The 23,534-nt window shown below is 42.7% G+C and overlaps 1 protein-coding gene and 1 pseudogene across 4 annotated transcripts in view; both read left to right on the top strand.

The window, feature by feature from the left end:
• The window catches only part of EPB41L4B (erythrocyte membrane protein band 4.1 like 4B), a 143,955-nt gene that overhangs the window by 101,734 nt on the left and 18,687 nt on the right, over positions 1–23,534 (top strand). For 3 of the 4 annotated variants that reach the window (XM_036855406.1, XM_036855407.1, XM_036855404.1), the window contains 7 exons: positions 1,159–1,373; positions 3,473–3,591; positions 8,654–8,779; positions 9,609–9,676; positions 12,174–12,272; positions 21,219–21,408; positions 23,276–23,353. In XM_036855406.1, coding sequence (XP_036711301.1) covers positions 1,159–1,373; positions 3,473–3,591; positions 8,654–8,779; positions 9,609–9,676; positions 12,174–12,272; positions 21,219–21,408; positions 23,276–23,353 — 895 coding nt within the window. The remainder of the gene's footprint in view (positions 1–1,158; positions 1,374–3,472; positions 3,592–8,653; positions 8,780–9,608; positions 9,677–12,173; positions 12,273–21,218; positions 21,409–23,275; positions 23,354–23,534) is intronic. The other variant, XM_036855405.1, reaches the window with a different exon arrangement.
• LOC118896867 lies at positions 17,473–20,275 on the top strand (annotated as a pseudogene).

The raw sequence follows: 23,534 nt of genomic DNA, 5'->3' as shown, positions 1-23,534 counted from the left end.
GAAAAGAGAATGGGACAAGATCACAGGGGGGCCGTGAGTGATACATAAAGGAATTTGGATTTTTTCCACGGAGGGGCTATAGAGGGCCGAAATTGAGTGTGAAATGTTGCGTCTTGGTGCCTTTTTCTGCAGAGAAGTTCCATAGTTTCCTAGATTTCCAAAGGGTTCTCTATCTTAAAATGGTTAGGAATCACTAGTAACAGAGAGGTATTCCAGCTCCTGGAGTGAGGAGTGCCACACTCTAGAATGTAATCAGAACAGGTCTCTGGCTACTGCTCTGTGGAGGTTGGGCTGAAGGAGGAGTAGAGGCTGGGAGAGCTTTGGAATCTGTTTCAAGAGCCTTAGGGCAATAATAACAGGAGGAGCAGTTGGAATTAGAAGATGTCGTAGCAGTACCATTAATAGGTGCTTTCTGCCTAGTGGGGGTGATGGAGAGGAGGCGAAAGTGACTCCAAGACTTCTAGTTTCTATCATGATCTTGTCGTCAGATGTTTAACAAATTATTTTTTAATTTGATGATTGCCTTTGATTTCCTCCTCCCATTTAGACGATGTCTTTTTTTTTTTTGGCTGCGTTGGGTCTTCATTGCTGCACGGGAGCTTTCTCTGGTTGCGGCGAGCGGGGGCTACTCTTCGTTGCGGTGCGTGGGCTTCTCATTGCAGTGGCTTCTCTTGTTGCGGAGCACGGGCTCTAGGCGCACGGGCTTCAGCAGTTGTGGCACGTGGGCTCAGTAGCTGTGGCTCGCAGCCTCTAGAGTGCAGGCTCAGTCGTTGTGGTGCACGGGCTTAGTTGCTCCGCGGCATGTGGGATCTTTCTTGACCAGGGCTCGAACCCGTGTCCCCTGCATTGGCAGGCGGATTCTCCACCACTGCGCCACCAGGAAAGTCTCATGATGTCTTTTTTAAAATAGAAATTATTTCATTTCAAACTTAAGAATTTTTTTAAGGGTTAACATCTCTGATATATACAAATTTCCACTTTCTGCTTTTCCTTTGAGTGCAGTGTTGCCTTTGTGTCCTGTTCTACAATTACCCTGTGGATCTGTTTGTTGAACCTATTTCTCCTGGTTTTCAATGCTTGGAGAACATCTTTTAAAGTATGGACAGGAATATCAAGACTCTCTGCTTTTCTAAATCCTGACTTTTACACCCTCTGCAGCTACCCGCTCCCTTCCCCAGGGCTCAGCAGCTCGGACCGGCTGCCTTTTGGCCTCGAGGAGAATGGGGGCACACCGTTTGCCACCAAAGCTTCGGGAAGGCACCACCATCACCACCACCAGCACCAGCACCACGCTAACTATGGCCTCTCGCTGACCCTGGAGAACAAGGAGGGGCCTTTGAGGTCCCCAAACTCCAGCAGTAAATCGCTTACAAGTAAGTAGGGGTGTAGGGGGCAGGGTGGGGGAGTGATTGCTGCAGGGCACGTGCAGCTTTCCTAGATGCTCAAGACAGCCCCTTGCAGCGCAGCTCGGAACAGTGATAATGTCTGTGCTGGGTTACCAGGTCTGGGCGAGAGCTGACAAGAGCCTTGTGCATTAGGCAGGGGCCACTTAGAAATTATGGTTTACCAGCAAACTGTGATTTCGTTACAAGAGAGCAAATGTCTCTCCACCTCATTCCGTGCTGGTTCTCTGCTTCTGCCATATCCAGCACTGGCTCAAGCAATGGAACAGAGACACACGGGAGTGAGGTGGCTGGAATCTCTCATTCCCAACCACAAGAAAGCCCATTCTGTCCCATTTCTGACATCCCACTTTTCTGAGAGCAAGGTGTCAAGTAGATCTAGTGCACACTGTTAAAGGTCCCAGCGAGAGAAATTACGGAAATGGAGAGTAAGCAAATTAGAAACGTTTCTAGCAACTTGACAGAGTGATTTTATGTCTGTTAAAACTAATTTAAAATGTGGGCTTGGATTTTATATGACTGTTCTTTTCTTTTTCTAGAAAATCATTTTAATTTTATTTTACCAAAGAATTGGTCTGTGATAGGAGGTGGGGGAAGAACTTGTTCTTTCTCACATATGGTTTGAAAAAGTGTCAAGGTAGAGGCAAGAGTCAAGAGGCTTCAATTCTAGTTCTCACTGTTGAGCCAAGTCCCCACTTGGATCCTTGGTTTTCTCGTCTATGGAATGTGGTAGAGGGTATTGAGAAGATGGCCAAGGAGTCTTCCACGTCTGATATTTCATGAGTTTGTGGGCTGGTGAAAAGGATGAGCCATTGAGCCTTTACCTGTAGATCACAGGTAGCAATTCTGTGTTGGCGGAGCTAGAAATGGGAACTCGTCATCCACTTGGTGTTGAAAAATCAGTCCCTCATCATTATCCACACTGCCCTTGCCCTGGGCCAGGCCTCATCCTTTTGTATCTGGACAACTATAACAGGCCTCTACGGGGCACCTCCTCCAGTGGAGTCTCCAAATTGTAGCTGCTCAAGCGAGAGCACTCACCAGATAGCTCTGACCAAATGCCTTAAGCCCTTTCCATGGTACTTCACTGTCCTGGGATAAAGCCAACACTTCTGAGCATGGCCACACACAGACCTTCACAGCCTGGCCCCTGCCAAGGTCTCCAGCCTTCCCCCACACTCCTCACTACACTCTAGCTATGTGGAACTCCTCTCCTCTCATTAAACACTATGCCACGTCCCAGCTCTGTCATTTGCACCTGCTGTTCCCTCTGCCTGGAATGCTTTTCTCCACCCTAATGAACTCCTATACATCCTTCAGGAACCAGCTCAAAGGTTGTCAGTGAAACTTTCTCTTACACTCCTCCCCAATTCCTGGCTTTGGAGTGCCTTCCCTCTTACTCTATATAATTAAATAAATCTTTGGTCGCTTTTATTGGGGATATCTGCACAGGCATCTGTCTCCCCCACTGAACTAGAATTGTATCTCATTCATCTCTTTATTCTAGCTTCCCAGATCCCAATTGCTATCAGTACTTGGCACAAACTTTAATATGTAATGAATATTGAATATTTAATGAATATTTAATGTATTAATGGATAAAAACAAGCTAGTGGGAGGAGTGGTGGTGAACTAATCCAACTTTAAGAAATCAAAATCAGTGAATTTGATTTTAGAAGCATAACATGGTTTTTTAGGGCACATTCATCTGTCTGTTAGCCTGAACGCTAATCTTTCCCATTTGCATAGTGCTTTTCCATTAATAAAGCATTGGCACGTGAATTACCTCACTTAATGTTCACAGCAACTCTGCAAGGTAAGTAATTTTATTTTCATTTGAAAATGGCTAAGAGGCTCAGAGAGGTAAAGTAACCTGCCCAGGGCCACTGCTCATATTTGGGAGAATTAGGCCTTGACACCTCGACCTTAAATGTTCTCACATCCCATCTGCTAGTTCATTCCCGAGAGATTCAAGCTGCCAGAGGAGAAGCCAGGCAGAAAGGCACTGGCAAGCATCTTTTATCACCTATATCTCTCTGCCCTTTCAACCTTTCCTTATTCACTTGCAGAACTGAGTCCAGGAGCACCTGCCCTGTTCAGCGAAGCCGCTGCCCATCTAAAGAAGCTGGAACTGGAAACTGTGAAGGCTGCTGGACCCTGGCCTGCTCTGCACATCAACATAAATAAGGTGCCGAGGACTGGAGCTGGGCAATGAGCATGGACCTGGGGTTCACTCAAACCTCTCATTATTACCCTGCCTGCCTCCTAAGCTATGTGCCTTTGTCTTGGAGGGATTTCTACTCGATCTTTTTCTGCTCAGCATGTCTCTTAGGAGGAGAAATTCACTTATATTCTTTTTAGGTGGATTACAGCACTAGGGGCTGCCCCCAGTGCTGAGGCCCAACAGGCTGGATCTGTGAGTGGTCTCTCCATCCTTCTAACTGAAAGTTCCATGAGAGAAGCATCCACATTTACCTCTTTCCGTTTTTACCCTCTGTATTAGTCTGCATTGGCTACTATAGCAAATTACCATAGACCAGGTGGTTGAAACAACAGATATTTATTTCTCACTGATCTGGAGGCTGGGAAGTCCAAGATCAAGGTGCCGGATGACTTGGTTCCCTGGTGAGAGCTCTCCTCCTGCCTTGGAGCTGGTCGCCTTCTCACTGTGTTTTCACTTGCCAGAAGAGAGGGATCTTTCTCTCTTCCTCTTCATAGAAAGCCACTAATCCCATCATGAGGGCCCCACCCTCATGACTTCATCTAAATCTAATTACTTCTCAAAGGCCCCATGCCAAATACCATCACAATGGTGGTTAGGGTTTCAACATATAAATTTGGAGAGAACACAGTTCAGTCCATAGCACCCTCTATCTCACTCAGACAGTACCTGGCACATTGTAGATGTTCAGTAACTGTTTGCTAATGGAAGGAAGGGAGGGATGAAAGTAGGGAGGATGGGCGGAGGAAGGGACAGGGCAGAAGCCAAGCTCTCTTTTGGCTAGAACTGTTCTTATATCCAAATGGGTAGCCTTATAAAAGCCAAGTTTTATCTTAGAACTGTAGAAAGCTGGGGCTGAATTCAATCTGTCATTTAGTTCAGCCTTTTCAACATCTGAGACCAGAGGAAAGGCAATGGCTTTCCCAAGGTCACAGAGCAGTGGTGAAGCCTTTGGCTCCCGACTCCTGGTCCAGTGCCCTTTGCACTCCAACATGCTTCTTCATTTTCTACACCAGGATTTCTCAGCATAGGCCCTAGTGACATATTGGCCTGATAATGTTGTGTGGGGGGCTTACCTGTGCATTGTAGGATATTTTACAGCACCCCTGGCCTCTCCCCACTCGATGCTAGTAGAACCCCCATCCAGGTGTGACAACTAAAATTGTCTCCAGACATTGCCAAATGTCCCCTGAAGGGCAAAATTGCCCCTGGTCGAGATCCACTGTTGCACACATATTTTGATTTTTAAAATCCCCATAGGAATAGTATTCTTTACTCATGGGTCATTTTTTTCCACTCTAATGCTTAGCTTTGCCCCTTTATAAGAGGGAATAGGAGGAATTTGGAAGATCTGGCCTGGAAAGCTCCCCTTCCTTACCTGCACTGGTGAACATGGGAAGGTTATACCTCCTATCGGGGCTGTTCCTCTACCTCAGACAACCCTCTAGCCTGCACTACACTTCCAGCATTTCTCAGAAGACCCTCCACTCCCTTGCAATCCCACACCCCAGCAGGGCAGCCTAAAGTCCCTCTGATCACTAAAGGACCCCAACTTCAAGACCCTTTTCACCCACTTTTTCTTTGATACTACCCTCCCTGGTAGCCAGCTGGAAAAAAATTCCTCCTGCAGGATGGCACTTATATTCTTTCAGTCAACAAATCTTTATTGAGCAGGCCTCTGCTAGGTGTTGGGAGTCAGCCTGATGGATTGTGTGCCCCTGGATTTGTCTTCTCTCTCTTAGTCTCTTGACTGTCAACTTTTCTTCTACAGTCCACACAGTAAATTGTTTTAACAGGGACTTACCTGGAGTTTGGCAAAATCCAAAAATATTTTGCAGGGAAGTATAGCATATGGTAGCAGAGAACTCACAAGCTCTAGGTAATTCGTAGTTGCACGAATATTGGTGGGACATCAACAATAATGGCTTGCTCTGGGTTAAGATGTAGCTGAGACAGCTGTGAGTTATTGAGCATTTCCCTGGCGCTCAAGCATCAATACCCCTCTTTTCTCCTCCACTCGAAGAAATGCATCAGTGAGCAAGTAGGCTAGAGTGATGTCAGATAACCTTGACTTTGTCCTAATGCATAAGCAAAGTATATTACTTCATACTATGATTCTTCATCATTAATAAAACAATCCTCACAACTTATCATGATACCACAATTGGGAACCAATGGTTTTGATGGCTTTTAAGGTTTTTTGTGGTCTGAAGAATCCTCTGGTTCTTCTAAGGTTTGGATATGTTAATGGTGAGAAGACATTTTGGTTGCCCAATTCCAAAGTGTACCCAAAATTATCACAGGAATTTAAATCTCATCAGATTTCAAATGTGTAAACAATTTGTATCAACAATTGAAAACTGCATCTGATCATTTCTTTATCCCCAAATGACATCCTCAAACAGAAGGACTATTTCCAATTATAATAATATCAAAGCCCAATTATCATTCATTTGTATGTTTTGAAATCTGTATTTCTATATTGAACGATAAAGCCTCTTTCCACAATTCAAATTGAATGTAAAATACAAAATATGGCCATGCAAAAGAGAGAAAGCACAGCATTCTTGGTGCCATCCTCCAGGCTGTAATTATGGTCTTGTTGTAATCCACATGTTTATCCCTTATAGAGATGCCTTTTATGCAAACATATTCTTGTAATAACACTCAAATTTTCCAAAATTTATATTGGTCTTCACCTGAGTCAAGTCATAGAGCTGAAAGGTAGCTCCTTCTTTTCAGAACAAGCCAGCTTGAATTTTATATCCAAAAAGCAGTTTAGAATTAATAAATTCAAGGGGAAAATCAATGCTAAATTCTCACTCTTATTTTAGCAGCATTCAATTTTTTTTTTTAAAGTAGGTCTTCGGTCATTACTGTCAGTATAACTATATCCCCTTAAGCAATTGTCAAAAATCTCAAACGGGCTTTAGAACCAGTTCAATTCTTGTATTCCGGCATATCATTCCAAAAAATTAGATCTAATTAAAAAATTAACTCATCATACACCAGTGAAAACACCCATGCTAGTATTATCTTTTATATATCTTTTCAACAATTATCTTAATGTAACAGGAGTTACATATACAAGATAAATTATCCTAAAACTATACTGTAAATAATAAATAAGTTACTTGTTTTGTTTTGTTTTAGAGAATGCTAAGTCTCTTAGGATCCTGACTCCATTCAAAACAGTCTATTGTCTTTATACTCAGCTTGATGGCTTAGGATCGTTAGTGTCCTCATATCTGATGCTCTCTTTGTAGTTATATATTTTTTTCTAACCAAAGAATCTAACGTGAAAGTGCCATTCATATCCTTTTTTCCCATGTGATTGTCATGAAAATCTTATGAAGAAAGAAACAGCCTCAGAGAGGTTAAGGGGAGCCAGTGTGGCTGGTGGTCAGGGGCTCTAGCTTTGGAGTCACCCAGTCCTGGGTGTGACTCTTGACCCTTCTGTGTACTTCCTGTGTGACCTTAGGCAAGTGACTTGCCATCTCTCTGCTTTGTTTTTCTCATCTATAAAATGGGGATGGTGATAGTATCTACCTTCAAATGGAATGGTTAAATGAGAGGATTCAACGAGACGTGCATATGAAATCCTCCTCCCCACCCCACCCTCCCCCTGCCCCTTACCCTCCTTCTCCTCCATCGCCATCACCACCACCACCACCATCATCATCATCTTGTTTATGGTGCTAGTAAGGGAAAGAACTGAGATTCAAATCCAGGTCTTCTGTCTCTGCTTATTTTACTGTTTTGTGAAATTGCTGAGTTCAGCTTGTTCTACCAAGTTCCCTCCATATGTTTGGAGGTCCTGCTGGGAAACTGCATTCTCTACCCTCTTTTCTTTATTCAATGATGTCAACCAGCCAATTGCCCTATGCTTCCTCTGGAGCTTTCATAAAACCCCTACTATGTGTATCAAGGTGCTCAATAGGACTTCTGAATTAGTGAATTAGATTAATTTTGGAACTTGCAGAATTGGAGGCCTTTAGAACATTTTGTTCTTGCCCTGGTACATTGTGGCTAATGTGCCATATTAAGTCCTGATGTCACTAAATTGACTTTTAGAAATCATATGGTCTTGTATCTTTCTTATTAAACACATATCTTCCAATAGTAACTATATATTATTATAATCTTCTTCAGTAGACATGTATTAAGCACCTGCTATGTGCTGAGCACCATATTAGCACTGGGATATACAATGGCCACAGTAGGCATGCTTCACAATATGACGTTATTTCCCAGAGTGTGCTGTGTGTACCCTCAAAGATGATTTCAAGTTATATACATGGATGAGTATTTTTTAATAGTTACATAATTATCGTAATTTATGTCATAATAAATATAATAGCCACCAAGTCTATGATTTCAAAGATACTATTGCTTAGGACACACTTAAAATAGGTAGTCCCAGGGTAATCCACCTTAACTGGATTGTATGAATTATAGGTACATGTTTAGTTAATACATGAGAAATGGCAAAAATAGCAAAGGTGGTACGAGATTATTGAAGTCTGAGACGCTCTAAAATGAGGCAACATAGATACAAATTTCTCATTGAGAATCACAATTTTCAGCAAGATTATTGTAAAAATACCAATTAGTATTTTGTACTCTTTCTCTTAACCCAACAAGTCACAGAATTGGGTCTTTATATGTAAGAAGTAGCAGTTATGGGGGAAATAGCACTGCAGCTGGGTGTAGGAAACTCGGAGCTTGAGTCCTGGCTTTACCTGCATGAATACTGGAAGAGTCTCTTCTCTTTGGACCTTCCCCGTCTTCCGACTCATGGGCTTCCTAATACAACCTCTCCCTGCTTCACGTGAGAATGAGAGGATGCGCTTGTGAATCCTTTGCAAATAGTAAAAGCACTGGTACAAACATAAGGAGTTAGTGACACACTTGTCTATATGTTTATGTCTTTGCGTTATTTGCAGTCATGATTGATGGGAAAGATTAATGTATGTGTTTTCTTAGTTCTTTGTTTACAAGCTGTTGCGTGTATTTTGGTTCATCTCAGGCTGAAGAAAAAAAGGTTTCTGAGAAGACTCTTCAGACCCCACTTTTGCCTTCCCCCGTGGCTGATCACGTGAAGTGTAACATTTTAAAAGCCCAGCTGGAGAATGCTTCCCGAGCGAGTGCCCAGGTGCGTGCCATGCATGCAAGCCTTTGATTTCATGTTGTGGGATTTCCTCTGTGCCACGTAGAAGAAAGAGGCATTCTAGGACTGAGATGCTGTGTCAGTCAAGGTGCAGCCAGGAGATAGGAACCACACCTGTTATGTGCACAGAGCTTTTAACATAAAGAGTTATTAACTGGTATAGCTATAATTGGGTAAGTGAAAGGGCCAGCTCTGTACGCTGTGGTGGGTCTGAGGACCACAGGCTGCTGCACCTCCTGTTGACCTCCAGCGTGTGTTCAGCTGGCCTGGCTGGCTGAGTGGGTGTCCTTTCCTTCCCCATCATTCTTTATGGGACTCACCAGAGGGAAGAGGACAAGGCTTCTATCAAAATCCTATGACATAATTCCTCCCAGGCTTGGTACACTGATGTGAAAGAACAGATTCTAAACTCTTTTATAAGCTGTAAGTGCTATGTGAGCATAGAGCTGCTTATTATTCCTGATCTAAAATGTGAAGTGGGGGATTAAACTGTGGATTTGGCTTTTCCCACACCATCCTTTTCTCATTCCATCATGAGCTGGCACATAGCAGGTGCTCAATAAGAGTGTGAATGCAAGCACTGATTTTATTTGAATGATTACGTGTTAATCCCTGCGATGGGGAATGACTCAAGAAAACATTTTTTATTAAATTAAATAAACACCGGAAAATTTTGTTATTGACTGAGTACTTGATGATCTACCTCTTTGATACACCTTCACATTTCTGTAATCCTTTGAATGTAGGAGACTTGGAAACATTTTTGCATGCCAAGATGTCCGGTTTTGACAAACCTGCCTGTTTTCTTTAACAGGTTGGAAAAGAGGAATCAACGTTTGTAAATATCAATAAGAAATCCAGTCTTCAGGACGCTAATGTAAGGTCTGTTGCTTCTTGTTTGAATGGGGAAACAATAGTACCTTCAGCATTATCCTCAAAACATTACTCATGAAGGCATTTGCTAATAAAATAAAGAGGAAAAAGAAAACTGAGAGAATGTGAGCCTAAAGTAAGAGAAAAGGACTGTCATAAACAACTTCGTTTATGCCTCAGAAATGCCACTTATTCTGTTTTAATATTTCTACCTGATGTACCAAAAAAGAAATCACTTTTGAGATGCTTCTCAGGCATGTAGATCTGACCTTGTCATTCCCCTGCTTAAAGTCACGGTGGAGTCCGGACTCCTTAACAGAGCATAGGGAGACCTTTATGACCTGACCTCTGCTCCCTGTCCCAGCTAAATTCATCACTCTTCCCGTGGTCCATTCACACGCTCCTTATCTGAGCTCCTTGAAGTACTAGAACCACAAATGTTCTTTAAAGCCTCCAGGCTACCACCAACCCAAACCCAGAGGAAAACCTTCCTTTCCTGATCTCATAGAAAGCAGTCACTCTTCCCCTCCCAGCCCAAGTGAGTAACAACCTGTAGATCATGGCAGCCCCATTGACACCTTGGCAGCCTGCTAACATTGGTGGGGGTCTCCCTAGGATAGAGTTTCCTAAAATGGGTCCAAGGAGCACTGCAACCGTATCTTGTTAAAACCAAAGACTCAGGTCCTACTCCAGACCCTTCAGATCCTTTGGTGGAAGGCGGGGTGGGTGTTGTTGGCGGGGGAGGGGGGGGGAGGGGGGATGGGGGCGTGGTTGTGGTAGGGGAGGCCAGGACTAAGAATTTCAAAAACACGCAAGGTGACCTAGGAACCACTACCCTGGGGAATACCTGATGCTAAAAATAAAGACTAATATTTCTCTATGTCATCTCATGATGCCTGGCCCATGTTCTTGGTATAAATTTGTCTTCCTCCAGAGACCCATACCCAGCTGCCTCTTGGACTTTTCAAAACCTTAATTCATCTCTTCCCACCCTACCCTACTGTCCCTTCACCAGTTTTCCTATCTTGGTTAGTGGCATTGTTACATACCTGTGATCCAGACCTGAGGCCTGGGAGTCCTTGACCTTTAGCTACCTCATGCCCTCATCTAATTGGTCACCAAGTCCTGCCAATTTGACTTTCGTATTATCACCCACATCCATCTGCTCCTCTTCATGACCCTCTTCCCGGCCTACCCCCGGGCCTCACCATTTCTCATCCTGGATAACCACTACTACAGTCTTCTAAGATGCTTCCGACTGGCCTGCTCTCACCAGCATCCTTTGTTGCTCTAAGGGCCTTTCTAAAATGCAAGTCTGACCTCGCCACTCCCTTGCCTAAAACCTTCAGTGACTGCCTTTGCCTTCAGGGTGAACAGCTCATTCTGAGGTGCCTCAAGCCCTGGCCCCTGCTTTCCCCTCTAGTCACAGTCCCCTGCTCTTCCCCTGGGACCTTACCCATCAGCAGTTCCGGGTCTCCACTCTGTCTCCCACCTTGGAAGTCTTACCTCCATCTGGTTAAGTGTAAATCCCTCCTTGAAGCTTTCCAGACACCAACCATTTCACCCAAGCAAGGTTATGTGCTCCCCTATGTGTTCTTCCGGGGACCACGTTCCGTTGACTCTGGGGTCCCAACTTGAGGAAATCATGAACCTAAAGTATGTTGACTCCAATTTCGTATTTGCTCATTCACATGTTTCTTTAACAAACATTTCCTGGGCACTGGCCACCTACCTATCACCATGTTAGGCATTGAATAGAAGGGAAGATGCAGGTCCAGAAGTGTTAACTGACTTGCTAGAGGTCCCTTGCTGAGAACCTCAATTTGTTTTGATGCCTGTTGGTCCCAGAAGGTAATTTCTGGTTTTTAAAGTGAAATCAGTCACATACGAACATGTGTAAAAGCTTTACCTTAAAATCACTGGTTTTGAGTAAGCCCATTGGTTATCTGGCATATTTTCTTGAGGAAATATAAAAATGAAACTTAATTTTTAACATTTTCACCTAGACATAGAATTAAAATATTTCAGAATAAGTCTTAAAGGTCTTCTGATTACACATTTTCACATGAAATACTCTAATCATTATTTATCTCTCTTTTTAAAAAATATATTCCGTGCTATGTTTAAAATAACATAGCTACCAGATTACTTGGAAGTAAAAACAGGCTATCCACAGATTTCCCTACTCATTTTACTGGCAAAACCTGTTTATGAACCAAAACCTGAAATTGGGAGTGGGTGTTTTTGGCAGGGAAATTTTATGTGGTACCCCAATTATGTTCAGTTCCTGCTTGCTGTATTTTCTTCCCTATGATATTTTTGGTTTTGGCTTTTCTGTGGTATTTTTAAATAATTATATGTAATAAGTAAAGAGGAGAAAAAAAAAGGATATCTTGACTGTCAATGTTATTAAGGTATAAATTAACTGAGAAAGCAGTCCCTACAGCCAAAACCAGACCATAAACCTTTTTATTGGTGGTGTTCTGCTTTTCTGGTGTGTCTTTAGAAGTCCTATTCCTATACGTGTGGAAACTACCCAACCAGCTGTGGAAAAGCCGGAAATCAAGCCTCCCCGAGTGCGGAAGTTAACGAGACAATACAGCTTGTGAGTTCTATGCTGCAGATTTTTCAATTATAACAACAAAGGTGATGCTAAAGGTCCAGTTGTAAATGCTTCTTAGCCCTTCACACCATTCCCAAAGAGCTATCCAAAAATACAGTCTGTTTCCAATTTAAGTCATAGTGGGACTGGGTCTTTCTCCCTGAAAACATGACATGATTGGCATATGTATTCATTATTGATTGCTGTGTAACAAATTACTCCAAGATTTAGCGGCTTAAAACAATCCACATTTATTACCTCACAGTTTCTGTGGGTTGGGAATCCAGGCATGGCTTAGCTGGGTCTTCTGGGTTAGAGTATCTCTTAAGGCTGCCTTCAAGGTGTTGGCAAGGGCTGCAGTCTCATCTGAAGTCTCATTCATGCTGTGTGGGACAGGATTCAGTTCCTTGAGGGCTGCTGGACTGAGGACATCATTCCTTGCTGACTATTGGCTGGAGGTTGCCCTTAGTTCCTAGTCATGTGGACCTCTCCCGCTTTCTCCATAGGAGAAAACACACAAGAAGAGCCAGAGAGAGCGCTAAGAAGGTGACATCACAGTCTTTTATAACCTAATCTCAGAAATGACATCCCATCACTTTTGCCCTATTCTGTTCATTTGAAGCAGGTCCCTAGATCCAGCCCACACTCAAGGAGACAGGCTTCTTCAGGGGCACGAGTAGCAGAAGGGGATCAGGGGAAGCCATATCGGATACTGCCTCCATGGTGCCGTAGTGAAACGGTAGCATTTTCTGTCAGCAGAGCCAAAGCTGATCCCTGAGCTATAGGAGGAGCCATATTCCTGTAGGAAGAGCCATATTCCTGTAGGAGGAGCCATATTCCTGTAGGAGGAGCCATATTCCAAAGTGTCCCAGAACCGCCAGGACCTGTCCAGTTCTGTTCAGCTTAACAAAAGTTTTTTTGGCTACCATGTGCACAGGGATATTCTAGGCACTGCGGAGGAAGAACAAAGTGACTTTGACAATTCCCATGCAAGGGCTCACAGTTTATTAGAGGGAAAGACAGATTTCCCTCTAATAAATTATAATTATAATCCAAAGAAGACAGGCAAATGCTACAGTAAGGGTGGTGGTATATTAGCATAATCACAATGGTAGTTAGAATTTCTTGACCTTGGCTGTGGCCCAGGTATCGTGCCTGGATGTATAATTGGTCAGAGAGCTGCAGGGGAATCTTTGGGTGCAGTGGAAAGCGTGGGGCTCTGGAGTTAGAAAGACTTCTAGTTTACTGTTACAAGCTCTTGGGAAAATTACTCTTTGAACCTCTCCTTCGTCTGTAAAATGGGTAAGGATTTTGTGAGGGTAAACATGAGATAATGTGGGTAAAGCCCTAGCTTTCAGCCTAGCCCTGGCTGAAAGATGAGTTAGTTCCCCTTCCTTTCTTCTTATGGACCTGAAGCCTCTGAAGAGGTCAAGTTTAGGAGGTACTGAGAGTACAGAGTATAGGACAAGGAGTGTAACTCCAGATGCAGTTCGCAAACAGCCAGCTCAGGCCTGCCACTTGCACATTGTAAAAAGGAGAAGAAAGGGGAGTGCAGTTTCAGGGCAGACACATCCCACCTCATTAGCCTTAATAGAAGTTTCTGGACAATATAGCAGCTGTGTTTACTAGGGACGCCAAAATGAGTAAGATTCAAATAATTAGCAGTCCTAATGATCTCTGGGGGACAAATTAAACCATGAAAAATCTGCTTCCCTGAGGATAAAGCTGGCAGGATTAACCTTTCACATTTCAGAACTCAAAATGTTATCATCACCCATTCGGTATATGTAATCACGTTGGAAACAATGACTAATACATGACCTGGAAGGAGAGAAAATTTAGCTAACTCACCAAATTGCCTCTCTTAAGGAAACTGTTTTCAAACCTCTAACTTCATGTGTATTTCTTAAGATACCCCAAAGTATTCTGCTTTGAAAATCAAAGAATGGCAGCATTTTTCTCTTGAGTAGTAAATAGCAAAATTGATGGATGAGATTTTCCCAGTTTTAAGTTTTCATCCCATAAATAGTCATGGTATTGTTGACACTAGTTACCACTTCTTTATTCATCTCTTCCACTCATAGATATTGATAAAGTTAATAAACACTTGGTTGGGGTTACAGATTGGAAAACCTCAGATTTCCCATCTCCTAAAAAATAATTCTGCATCATTAGTTTTGAGATGCAGGGATGTGTGTGCCCTTTTTAGCGGTTACAGTATTCCTAGTTCGTAGGCCAGAATTATGTGTGCTTGTTTGGGTTTTAGGGTACTCCATCAAAACATCGTGATATTCAGGTGCTCTGAACAAGTTTTCAAACTGCTGCTTTTTAGGATATAAACAAAAATCTAAGCTGTGTTCTTTTCTCGAAATACGGCATAGGGAGGAAAGGTGGGGCTGCTGTGTGCAGAGTGAAGGGAGAAGCAAACTCTGCAAAGAGTTGAAGGCAGGTAAAAGCATCATCTTTATATTGATGTCAGCTGGTATGTTTAGAAAATGATGAGCTGCTTAATTTTTACCCAGATGTATAACTTTACTATGTATTTAAACATAGTGTAAAAATCTAAAGGCATTCAGGCAAGACAGAAAAGTCCAAAGAGAAAAGTAACTAATTCCCTAGAATCACACCATCAAAAATAACCAATGTTCACATTTATGGCTATGACTCTAGATATTTTTCTATGTGTATATATTGTTAAAATAGAAATCATTTCAAAGAAAAGACTCATACTACTGCATAAAATTTTACTTATTAAAATGTTTCATGAATTTACCTTAGACACCAGGTGTTCATCATAAATCACATTGATAGCATAAGCTATCTGGCATAGCTCAAGGTCTTAGGTGTGCAAAGACACACTTATCCAGCGGGATATTCCAAGGGTCCAGAGGTTCTCTCAGGAGCTTGTCAGTAGCCAGTGGTTCCTTTGGAATGTACAGGGTTTGAGCATCTGGGACCTGCTGAGTTAGCCCTTTCCTGTGCAGGCAGCAATCTGGCTGGCAGCAGGGGAGAGGGAACTTGTCTTAATTTCTATAAATTTGAGAAAATACTGTCCATGCTAAGAGTGGGGCATTGATGGTGCAGTGCTGTGCTGGGATGATCAGATCAGAAGAGCTTCCAGCCTTGACGTACCTTGTGGGAAGTCAGGCCTTCCCCACAAAGTCAAGCCCTGGAGATAAGCCCCAGGTGCCGTGAGGGAGACTTCTCCCACATGGTGACTTCCTGTCTAGTGTCCTTTCCATCCTGGGTCATCCCACTTGATCAGAGAGGGTCGAAGACCAGAGCTACTTGGCCCCAAACAATTGTGTGCAACTCCTCCTCTATAATCAGTTTATCACACCAAAGAGACAGTTGCTGTTAGGCCACGAAGGGAGTCATTACACCCTTCGCTCAGAACAGTAGGTTCCTACAAGTCTTATGCTTACGCTCCTAAGGGAGGCTCCTCACAGTAACATCCCTTGGTTTGGTGGTTCCTCAAAAAGTTAAACATAGAACTACCGTACAACTCAGCAATTCCACTCCTAGGTGGAATTCCAGTTCAAAAGAGTTGAAAGCAGAGACTCAAACAAATGTTTGTACACCAGTGTTCATAACAGCACTAGTCACAATAGCTAAAAGGTGGAAACAACCCAATTGTCCATCAACAGATGAAGGGATAAACAAAATACAGTCTGTCCATACAATGGAATGTTACTCAGCCATAAAAAGGAATGACATTTTGACTTACGCGATGACGTGGATGGACCTTGAAAACATTATGTTCAGTCAAACAAGCCAGATACAGAAGAACATTTACTGCATGATTCCACTTATATGAGGTACCTAGAGTAGTCACATTCATCCGGACAGAAAGCATCATGGGGGAGGGGTGTGGAATTTCCCCTTTACCCTTTTTGAGTTCTTGTGGCTGGACGAATAATAAACTAAAAAGGTTAAAAAGAAAGAAATTTTAATTCATGCACATGGAGGTCTCATAGAAATGGAACCTAAGAAGTGCCCAAAGCAGGCAGCTTTTCTACTTTTTAGGCAAAGAAACAATAAAGTTGTGAGGAATTGACAGGACAAAGAAACTTAGGTTTTGGGTGCTCATTTAGTGAAGAATCTAAACAGAGTTTGGGCTTCGGATAGTAACTTAAAGAAGTAACAGGGTTTGTTTATACAGGCCTCTAGGCCCGAATCCCCTGTCTCTGATGATAAAGGGGTCCTTCTATCTTCAGATTCAGGGAGTACACCTTTCACACGAGAGATTTATTTCCTGCTTTCAGGGAGACAGAAAGGAGGGTCAGAGTGTTGGCCATTTCTTAAGTAACTTTAATTCAAAATAATCAATATGACAGACCTTTACACCACATAACAAGCAGAAAGGAGAAAGTCTGTCAGAAATTAAGGAATAACTGGGGCTTCCCTGGTGGCACAGCGGTTAAGAATCTGCCTGCCAATTCAGGGGACACGGGTTCGAGCCCTGGTCCGGGAAGATCCCACATGCCGCAGAGCAACTAAGCCCGTGTGCCACGACTACTGAGCCTGCGCTCTAGAGCCCGTGAGCCACAACTACTGAGCCCACGTGCCACAACTCCTGAAGCCCGCGTGCCTAGAGCCCGTGCTCCGCAACAAGAGAAGCCACTGCAATGAGAAGCCCGCGCACCGCAACAAAGAGTAGCCCCCGCTCGCTGCAACTAGAGAAAGCCTGCGCGCAGCAACGAAGACCCAACGCAGCATATAAATAAAATAAATATATTTTTAAAAAAAAGAAATTAAGGAATAACTTTTTACAACATTTTAGGTTATAATTTAACATCATGAAGAGGAGAAGAAAACTTGAGGCCCTAAACAAAATTTCAATATTCTCTTGGAAACCAGTACAAACTATATTGATAAATATTTATTTCTAATTTAAATGCCAAAAGTAATTACTTTTCTTACCAAATGCCACAGGAAAAAATTACCCTAAATTGTTTTTAAAATGAAAATTTTCATAACTAGGATATTACATCTCATAGTTAGTACATATTTTGCTTAATAGTAAAACTATCTCTTACCGGATTAATTAAAAAATCCTGGGCCCTCAGGCCCTCCCCCAACCCTGGAAAGCGCGGGCTGCCCTGAGGGGGCGGCTTGGCTGCTGGCGGTTTGGCAGGTTAGTGAGGGAACGAGGAGAAAAGCGAACGGCCGTCTCTTCCCCGCCCCAGAGTGTGCTCGCCTTCCTTCTGGGGCTTTCGAGAATCTGGAGGCAATCTTGCAAGCCGTATTTGAACTGGCCAAAGACAACTTCAGACCTGTATAATGTAACAGAAAAGGTCAGAAAACATTAGGCAGTAGAAGTGTGAGCATATTAAGTAAGATGAACGTCTCGGGAAGCAGTTGTGGAGGCCCCAGTTCTGCAGATGTATCTAATGACTTTAAGGATCTTTGGACAAAACTAAAGGAGTATCATGATAAAGAAGTACAAGGTTTACAAGTAAAAGTAACCAAACTGAAAAAGGAACGAATTTTAGATGCACAGAGACTAGAAGAATTCTTCACCAAAAATCAACAGCTGAGAGAGCAACAGAAAGTCCTTCATGAAACCATTAAAATTTTAGAAGATCGATTCAGAGCAGGATTATGTGATCGCTGCGCAGTAACTGAAGAACATATGCGGAAGAAACAACAAGAGTTTGAAACTATTCAACAGCAGAATCTTAAACTTATCACAGAGCTTATGAATGAAAAGAATACAGGAAGAAAATAAAAAGCTTTCTGAACAGCTGCAGCAGAAAATTGAGAATGATCAACCACATCAAGTAACCGATCTTGAATCTGAGGAAGATGTTATTCCAGATTCACCAATAACAACCTTTTCATTTTCTGGCGCTAACCGACTACGAAAGAAGGAGAACCTCCACGTCCAATATGTAGAACAAACACATACTAAACTGGAGCACTCTGGGTGTGCACATGAATTGAGAAAAGTACCAAAGTCTTCAACTTATCCACAACATAAACATAATGAACGTGAAATTCTAGTGGCTGACACTTGTGATCAGAGTCAAGCTCCAGTGGCTAATACACATGGAAAGAGCCATTATCCTCCTGATAATTTAGCTACAGTTGTTGCTGAAACACTTGGACTTAGTGTTCAAGATGAGTCTGAATCTCAAGGTCCTATGAGCCCTCTTGGTGATGAGCTCTACCACTGTCTGGAAGGAGATCACAAAAAACCTTTTGAAGAATCTAGAAGAAATAGTGAAGATAGTTTAAGATTTTCAGATTCTAATTCAAAGACTCCTCCTCAAGAAGAATTGACTACTCGGGTACCATCTCCTGTATTTGGAGCTACCTCTAATGTGAAAAGTAGTTTAGGTTTGAATACAAGTTTGTCCCCTTCTCTTTTAGAGACTGGGGGAAAAAACCATCTGTAAACAATGCCTTTCAGCAACACTTCTAATTCTAGATCAGAGAAACCTAGATCAAAATCTGAAGATGGTGCCCTTTTCACACATCATAATATTGGGGCTGAAGTGAAGAAGATCACTAACCAGTCATCTTCTAATAAGCAGGTGCTTATAAATAAAAATACAAGTGAACAGGATAGTATTGATCACATTAAAAATACTGTTACTGATAAAGATAAACCTGTGGTACCCCAGAAATCACTGGGAGGCCGAACCAAAAGGAAGAAAATCGAGGAAGAAAGTGAAGATGAAGTAAGCTGCCCCAAGCCTCCTTTGGTAAAGAAAATGCTTTTCCTTTTCCACCAGATAGTCATTCTTACATGAATGGAGACTATGTGATGGATAAACCTCTGGATCTGTCTGATCGATTTTCAGCTATTCAGCGTCAAGAGAAAAGCCAAGGAAGTGAGAACTCTAAAATCGGATTTAGGCAAGTGACTCTCTGTGAGGTTTTGAAGCCTGTTCCAAAGGGCTCTTCCTCAAGCCGTAAGGCCTTGAGTGGGAGCTGTGGGTTAACCAAAGATTCCCCGGAAGAGCCCAGCAGTTTAGAGGAGTCCCTCCTCCAGTCCTTGAGTAAATCTCCGGGTAATAAAACACTGTTAACAAATAAAGGAAGAAAATTCTATCTTTAAAATCCCTCTACGTCCATGTGAAAGTTTGGAGACAGAGAATCTTTTTGATGACATGAAGGGTGCTGGTTCTCATGAGCCTATAAAAATAAAAACCAGGTCAGTCCATGGAGCTTGTGAACTTGCATCAGTTCTTCAGTTAAATCCATGTAGAATTGCTAAAACAAAGTCTCTACAAAACAACCAAGATGTATCCTTTGAAAACATACAGTGGAGTATAGATCCAGGAGCATACCTTTCTCAGTATAAAATGGGTATTACTGTAGTAGATACAAAGGATGGCAGTCAGTCAAGATTAGCAGGAGGAGAGACAGTGGACATAGACTGTACATTGGTTAGTGAAACTCTGCTTTTAAAAATGAAGAATCAAGAGCAGAAGGGAGAAAAAAGTCCAAATGGAGAAAGAAAAATGAATGATAGCTTGGAAGATATGTTTGATTGGACTACACATGAACAATATGAATCCTGTTTGGTGGATAGCTTCCCCCAAGTAGCAGATGAAGAGGAGTTGTCAACTGCTACAAAAAAACCAAACTCTCCTGATGATAAACAAGATAAAGTCAAACAGAAAGCATTTGTGGAGCCATATTTTAAAGATGATGAAAGAGAGACTAGCTTACAAAATTTTTCTCATATTCAGGTGGTCCGCAAAAAAGAAGAAAGAAGAAAATTGCTTGGACACACATGTAAGGAATGTGAAATTTGTTATGCAGATTTTCCAGCAGAAGAAAGAGAAAAGAAGTTGGCTTCCTGCTCAAGACACCGATTTCGCTACATTCCACCCAACACACCAGAGAATTTCTGGGAAGCTGGTTTTCCTTCCACTCAGACTTGTATGGAAAGAGGTTACATTAAAGAAGGTCTGGATCCTTGTCCTCGTCCAAAAAAACAGCAGCCTTACAATGCAGTATTCTCTCCGAAAGGCAAAGAGCAGAAGACATAAATGTTGAAGCAAAAACAGGAGAGATGACAATATTCTTTTTATTTATAGTGAAAGTTGGTATTAAACATTGATTTTTTTTGATCTTCTGAAAACTGATTTATAAATCATTTTCCTATTGAAAATGTTTTTAAATGGCATTTACCCATCACACAGACGACTATTTAAAAATGGATAAGTTTATGTCGTATTCTCTTGCTTTTGCACCTTTAAAATAATAAGGTGCTTTCATTTTGCACTCTAAATTAAAAGTTGTTTATTACTTTATTTGGTAATACCTAATTGCAATTTTGAAAATATGAAAAAAAAAAAATCTTGCAGATGTTTCCAGGAATAAATTTTTGATGATGATGGTAATTCAATCTTTCCTTCAGGGTCTTCAAAAAAATGCTATATAAAAAAACATATTAAGTTTTTTCTCCATGTAATTTTATTAAAATAAAAACAACTCTATCCTAATAAAAAAGAATCAATATGCCATTGTGGCATATTTGGGGGTGGCCCACCCTGAGCCTCAACAGCAGAGCAAATGTTACCAGGGTCTGCGGAGAGGGGGCCACAGGGAGCTGTTGTTCAGTGAGTACAGAGTTGCTGTTGGGATGATAAAAAAATTTGGCGTATAGATAAAGTCCTTGCTATACAACATTGTGAATGTGTTTGAGCCCCTGGATTGTAAACTGACAAATGGATAAAATGATAAATATTATGTTATACATATTTTCTCATAATAAAACATTTTTTCAATCCCCGGGCAAGTGACAGAAAATCCAGCCCAGACTTGCTTTGGCTGAAGGTCAATATATCGGCCCCTGTAAGCTGGACATCTGGTAGACATCTGTTTGGGGAGCCCCCAATCCCCATCCTAGCCGTCCCAGCCCTCCCCACCTCCCTCCACTCCCCACAGCCTGTTTATTATTGTAATGAGCAGAGCTTCATGTGCTTCTAGTAACCGCAGTGATGAAGACGACCTCCCTCCAGACCTGGCCGAGGCAGCGGGAGCGACCACAACTCCAGCCATGGCCACCACCATGGCCACCACCACACAAGTCTCAGTGCCGCTGGCATCCCCCAAGGTCCACAAAGTCAGCTCGCCTCAGAATTCAGAAGGCAAGGGCCAGCTGTCCCCAGGGGCCAAGGTATGGCGGAAAAGCCCTGAGGAGTAGCTATACTTGCCGAGAACTCTGCATAAATTGTGTGTGGCATCTGTATGCATTTAAACTTTGCATCACCAAGTCTGTGCACTCGTAAAACAACAGTAATAACCACCAAAGCATGTGTTTTGTATAACCTGTCCCTGAAAGATAACCACGTATGAGAGACAAATGGTATAATATAAAAGCATGTACTTTGTACTTGAAGGGAAATTTAAGAGATTTTTGAGGGCAATTTTAGTTTTAGAATATCATCCCTGCAAAAGCTCTTGCTCTACTGTGAAGACAGAAAGCAAGAAATGGGTTTTTATCCCCCATAATGGAAAATTTGGAGGAGTAAAAACATAGAGGTATCCCTGTCCCATTCCTTATATGGGATAGCCTGTGTTAATAGTTTGAAAGTGGGAAATATTATTCTATTTGTCACTTTGAAATTTCAGGAAATTGCCAATGATGTGAATGGGCTGTGACTAAGGCACAAGACATTTCTCTTGATTTCCTTTGAGTGACGCTTAGCTGTGGTCACTCTTCAGCAATTGGTCCAAAGGCAGTCACATGTCTTGCTCTCCAAGCAGATGCTGAGTCAAAGGTTGCTTGGTCTGTGGACCCCGCTGAGGAACACTGTGTGCATGAGGTGGGGCCCCTAATGCAAGATTGGAACCTTAGAGTCTTGGGGGCCAAGACTTGGGGCCCAATTGCTCCTTTCAAACACCTATGGCTGCTTGAAACAAGTAGTCACTCCGCAGCCCTTGTTTCTCCGAGCCTCAGTTTCCTCTTCCCAAAAAAGGGAATAAGATCTGCTACGATGCCCAGCTCGTGGGTCCAGTAGAGATTAAAGTGCTTGTGCAAACAGGCTGCCCGAGGCTTCTGTAGCTCCAGGGATCCTGATTCCTGGTAACATCTAAGTAACAATAGTCCAGGCCGCATCGTGTATGACTGAGCCCGTCTTTCACGGGGTCCCTTCCCGGGGTTTCTGGGAATACCTCTGTGTTCAACGGGATCCTGGCTGGATCCCTCAGCCAGTGACTGGCCCAGACTGAGGCTCCCCGCTTTTCTGTAGATCACCTCCTGGGAACTGGAGTTGGGTTCCCCTCCACTGTGCTGAGTCCCTAGCACTGCTTTGTCCCAATTGTGGACACAGGCTCCTCTGTATATCCCAGGCCATCGTTAAAACCACGCAAAAACATTTACAAAACAGAAGGGAATTCAGTGGAGATGCAGGCAACATCGTACCAGAAGCCACAAGGCTCCCTCTTCTGGCCATCTCTCTCCTTAGGGCCCTGCTTGCACCAAGTAAATGCGACTTATTTTTTTCCACAAAGGGTTTCAAGGCCCCCCATGCTGCTGAGATACCCCCAAGGCAAGGCGAAAAAAAATTTTTCCCAAAAAATGAACGTGATTTTCAGGGGTACCATCTGAAAATCACTCTCCTACCATAAAGCTCTTCCTCATTATTGTGCAGATGAGTTTAGCTCCTTGAGGTCTTGATCCAGGATGAGGTCTTTACTCTCTGTTTATATATTCAAAGGACTCTTGGAAGTGTTTTTCCCACAAAGGCCAGTCAAAGAGCACTCAAAGCATTTAAGAAAAATTGTTTGCAGCTTCAAAAAAGACAGTTCTCCACCCTATACCCTACCTCTACCCATGAAGATTTCAGAAAAACTCAGGGTTTGGTCTCAACATTTTGTACACTACTGAGTTAAGAGAACTCTGTGGGGGGTTGGCATGATAATGAGTTCAGTGTTAGAAAAGGGGAAGAGGAGAGAGGTCAGGACCGTCTGTATTTTCTGTTGAAATTCCACTGTCAGTCCAGAGCCGGCACTAACTGGGATATTTTTGTCTGCCTTTGTAGAGCCCCTCTGACCGAGGAGGTGCCTTTACCTTGGAGCCAGGTGATCTCCTGATGGATTTCACAGAAGCCACTCCTCTGGTAAACTTCCCATTTTGCTAAAACCAGAAAAGCCACAGACCATAGAAACATCTTGGCAGTGGGACGGATGGACAGAGGTGGGCATCGCTGTTGGGAAGGCTCTTCCTCTTGTCCTGCTCACAGCCTGGAGGCTCAGGGATCAGCTTTCTTCCAGGGTTCAGGCATCACGGGTCCTTCCCCC

The sequence above is a fragment of the Balaenoptera musculus genome, chromosome 6 (assembly GCF_009873245.2).
Source record: "Balaenoptera musculus isolate JJ_BM4_2016_0621 chromosome 6, mBalMus1.pri.v3, whole genome shotgun sequence".
Classification (NCBI taxonomy): domain Eukaryota; kingdom Metazoa; phylum Chordata; class Mammalia; order Artiodactyla; family Balaenopteridae; genus Balaenoptera; species Balaenoptera musculus.
The sequence above is the reverse complement of the archived record's forward strand: the minus strand, read 5'-3'. Positions and strand labels throughout refer to the sequence as shown.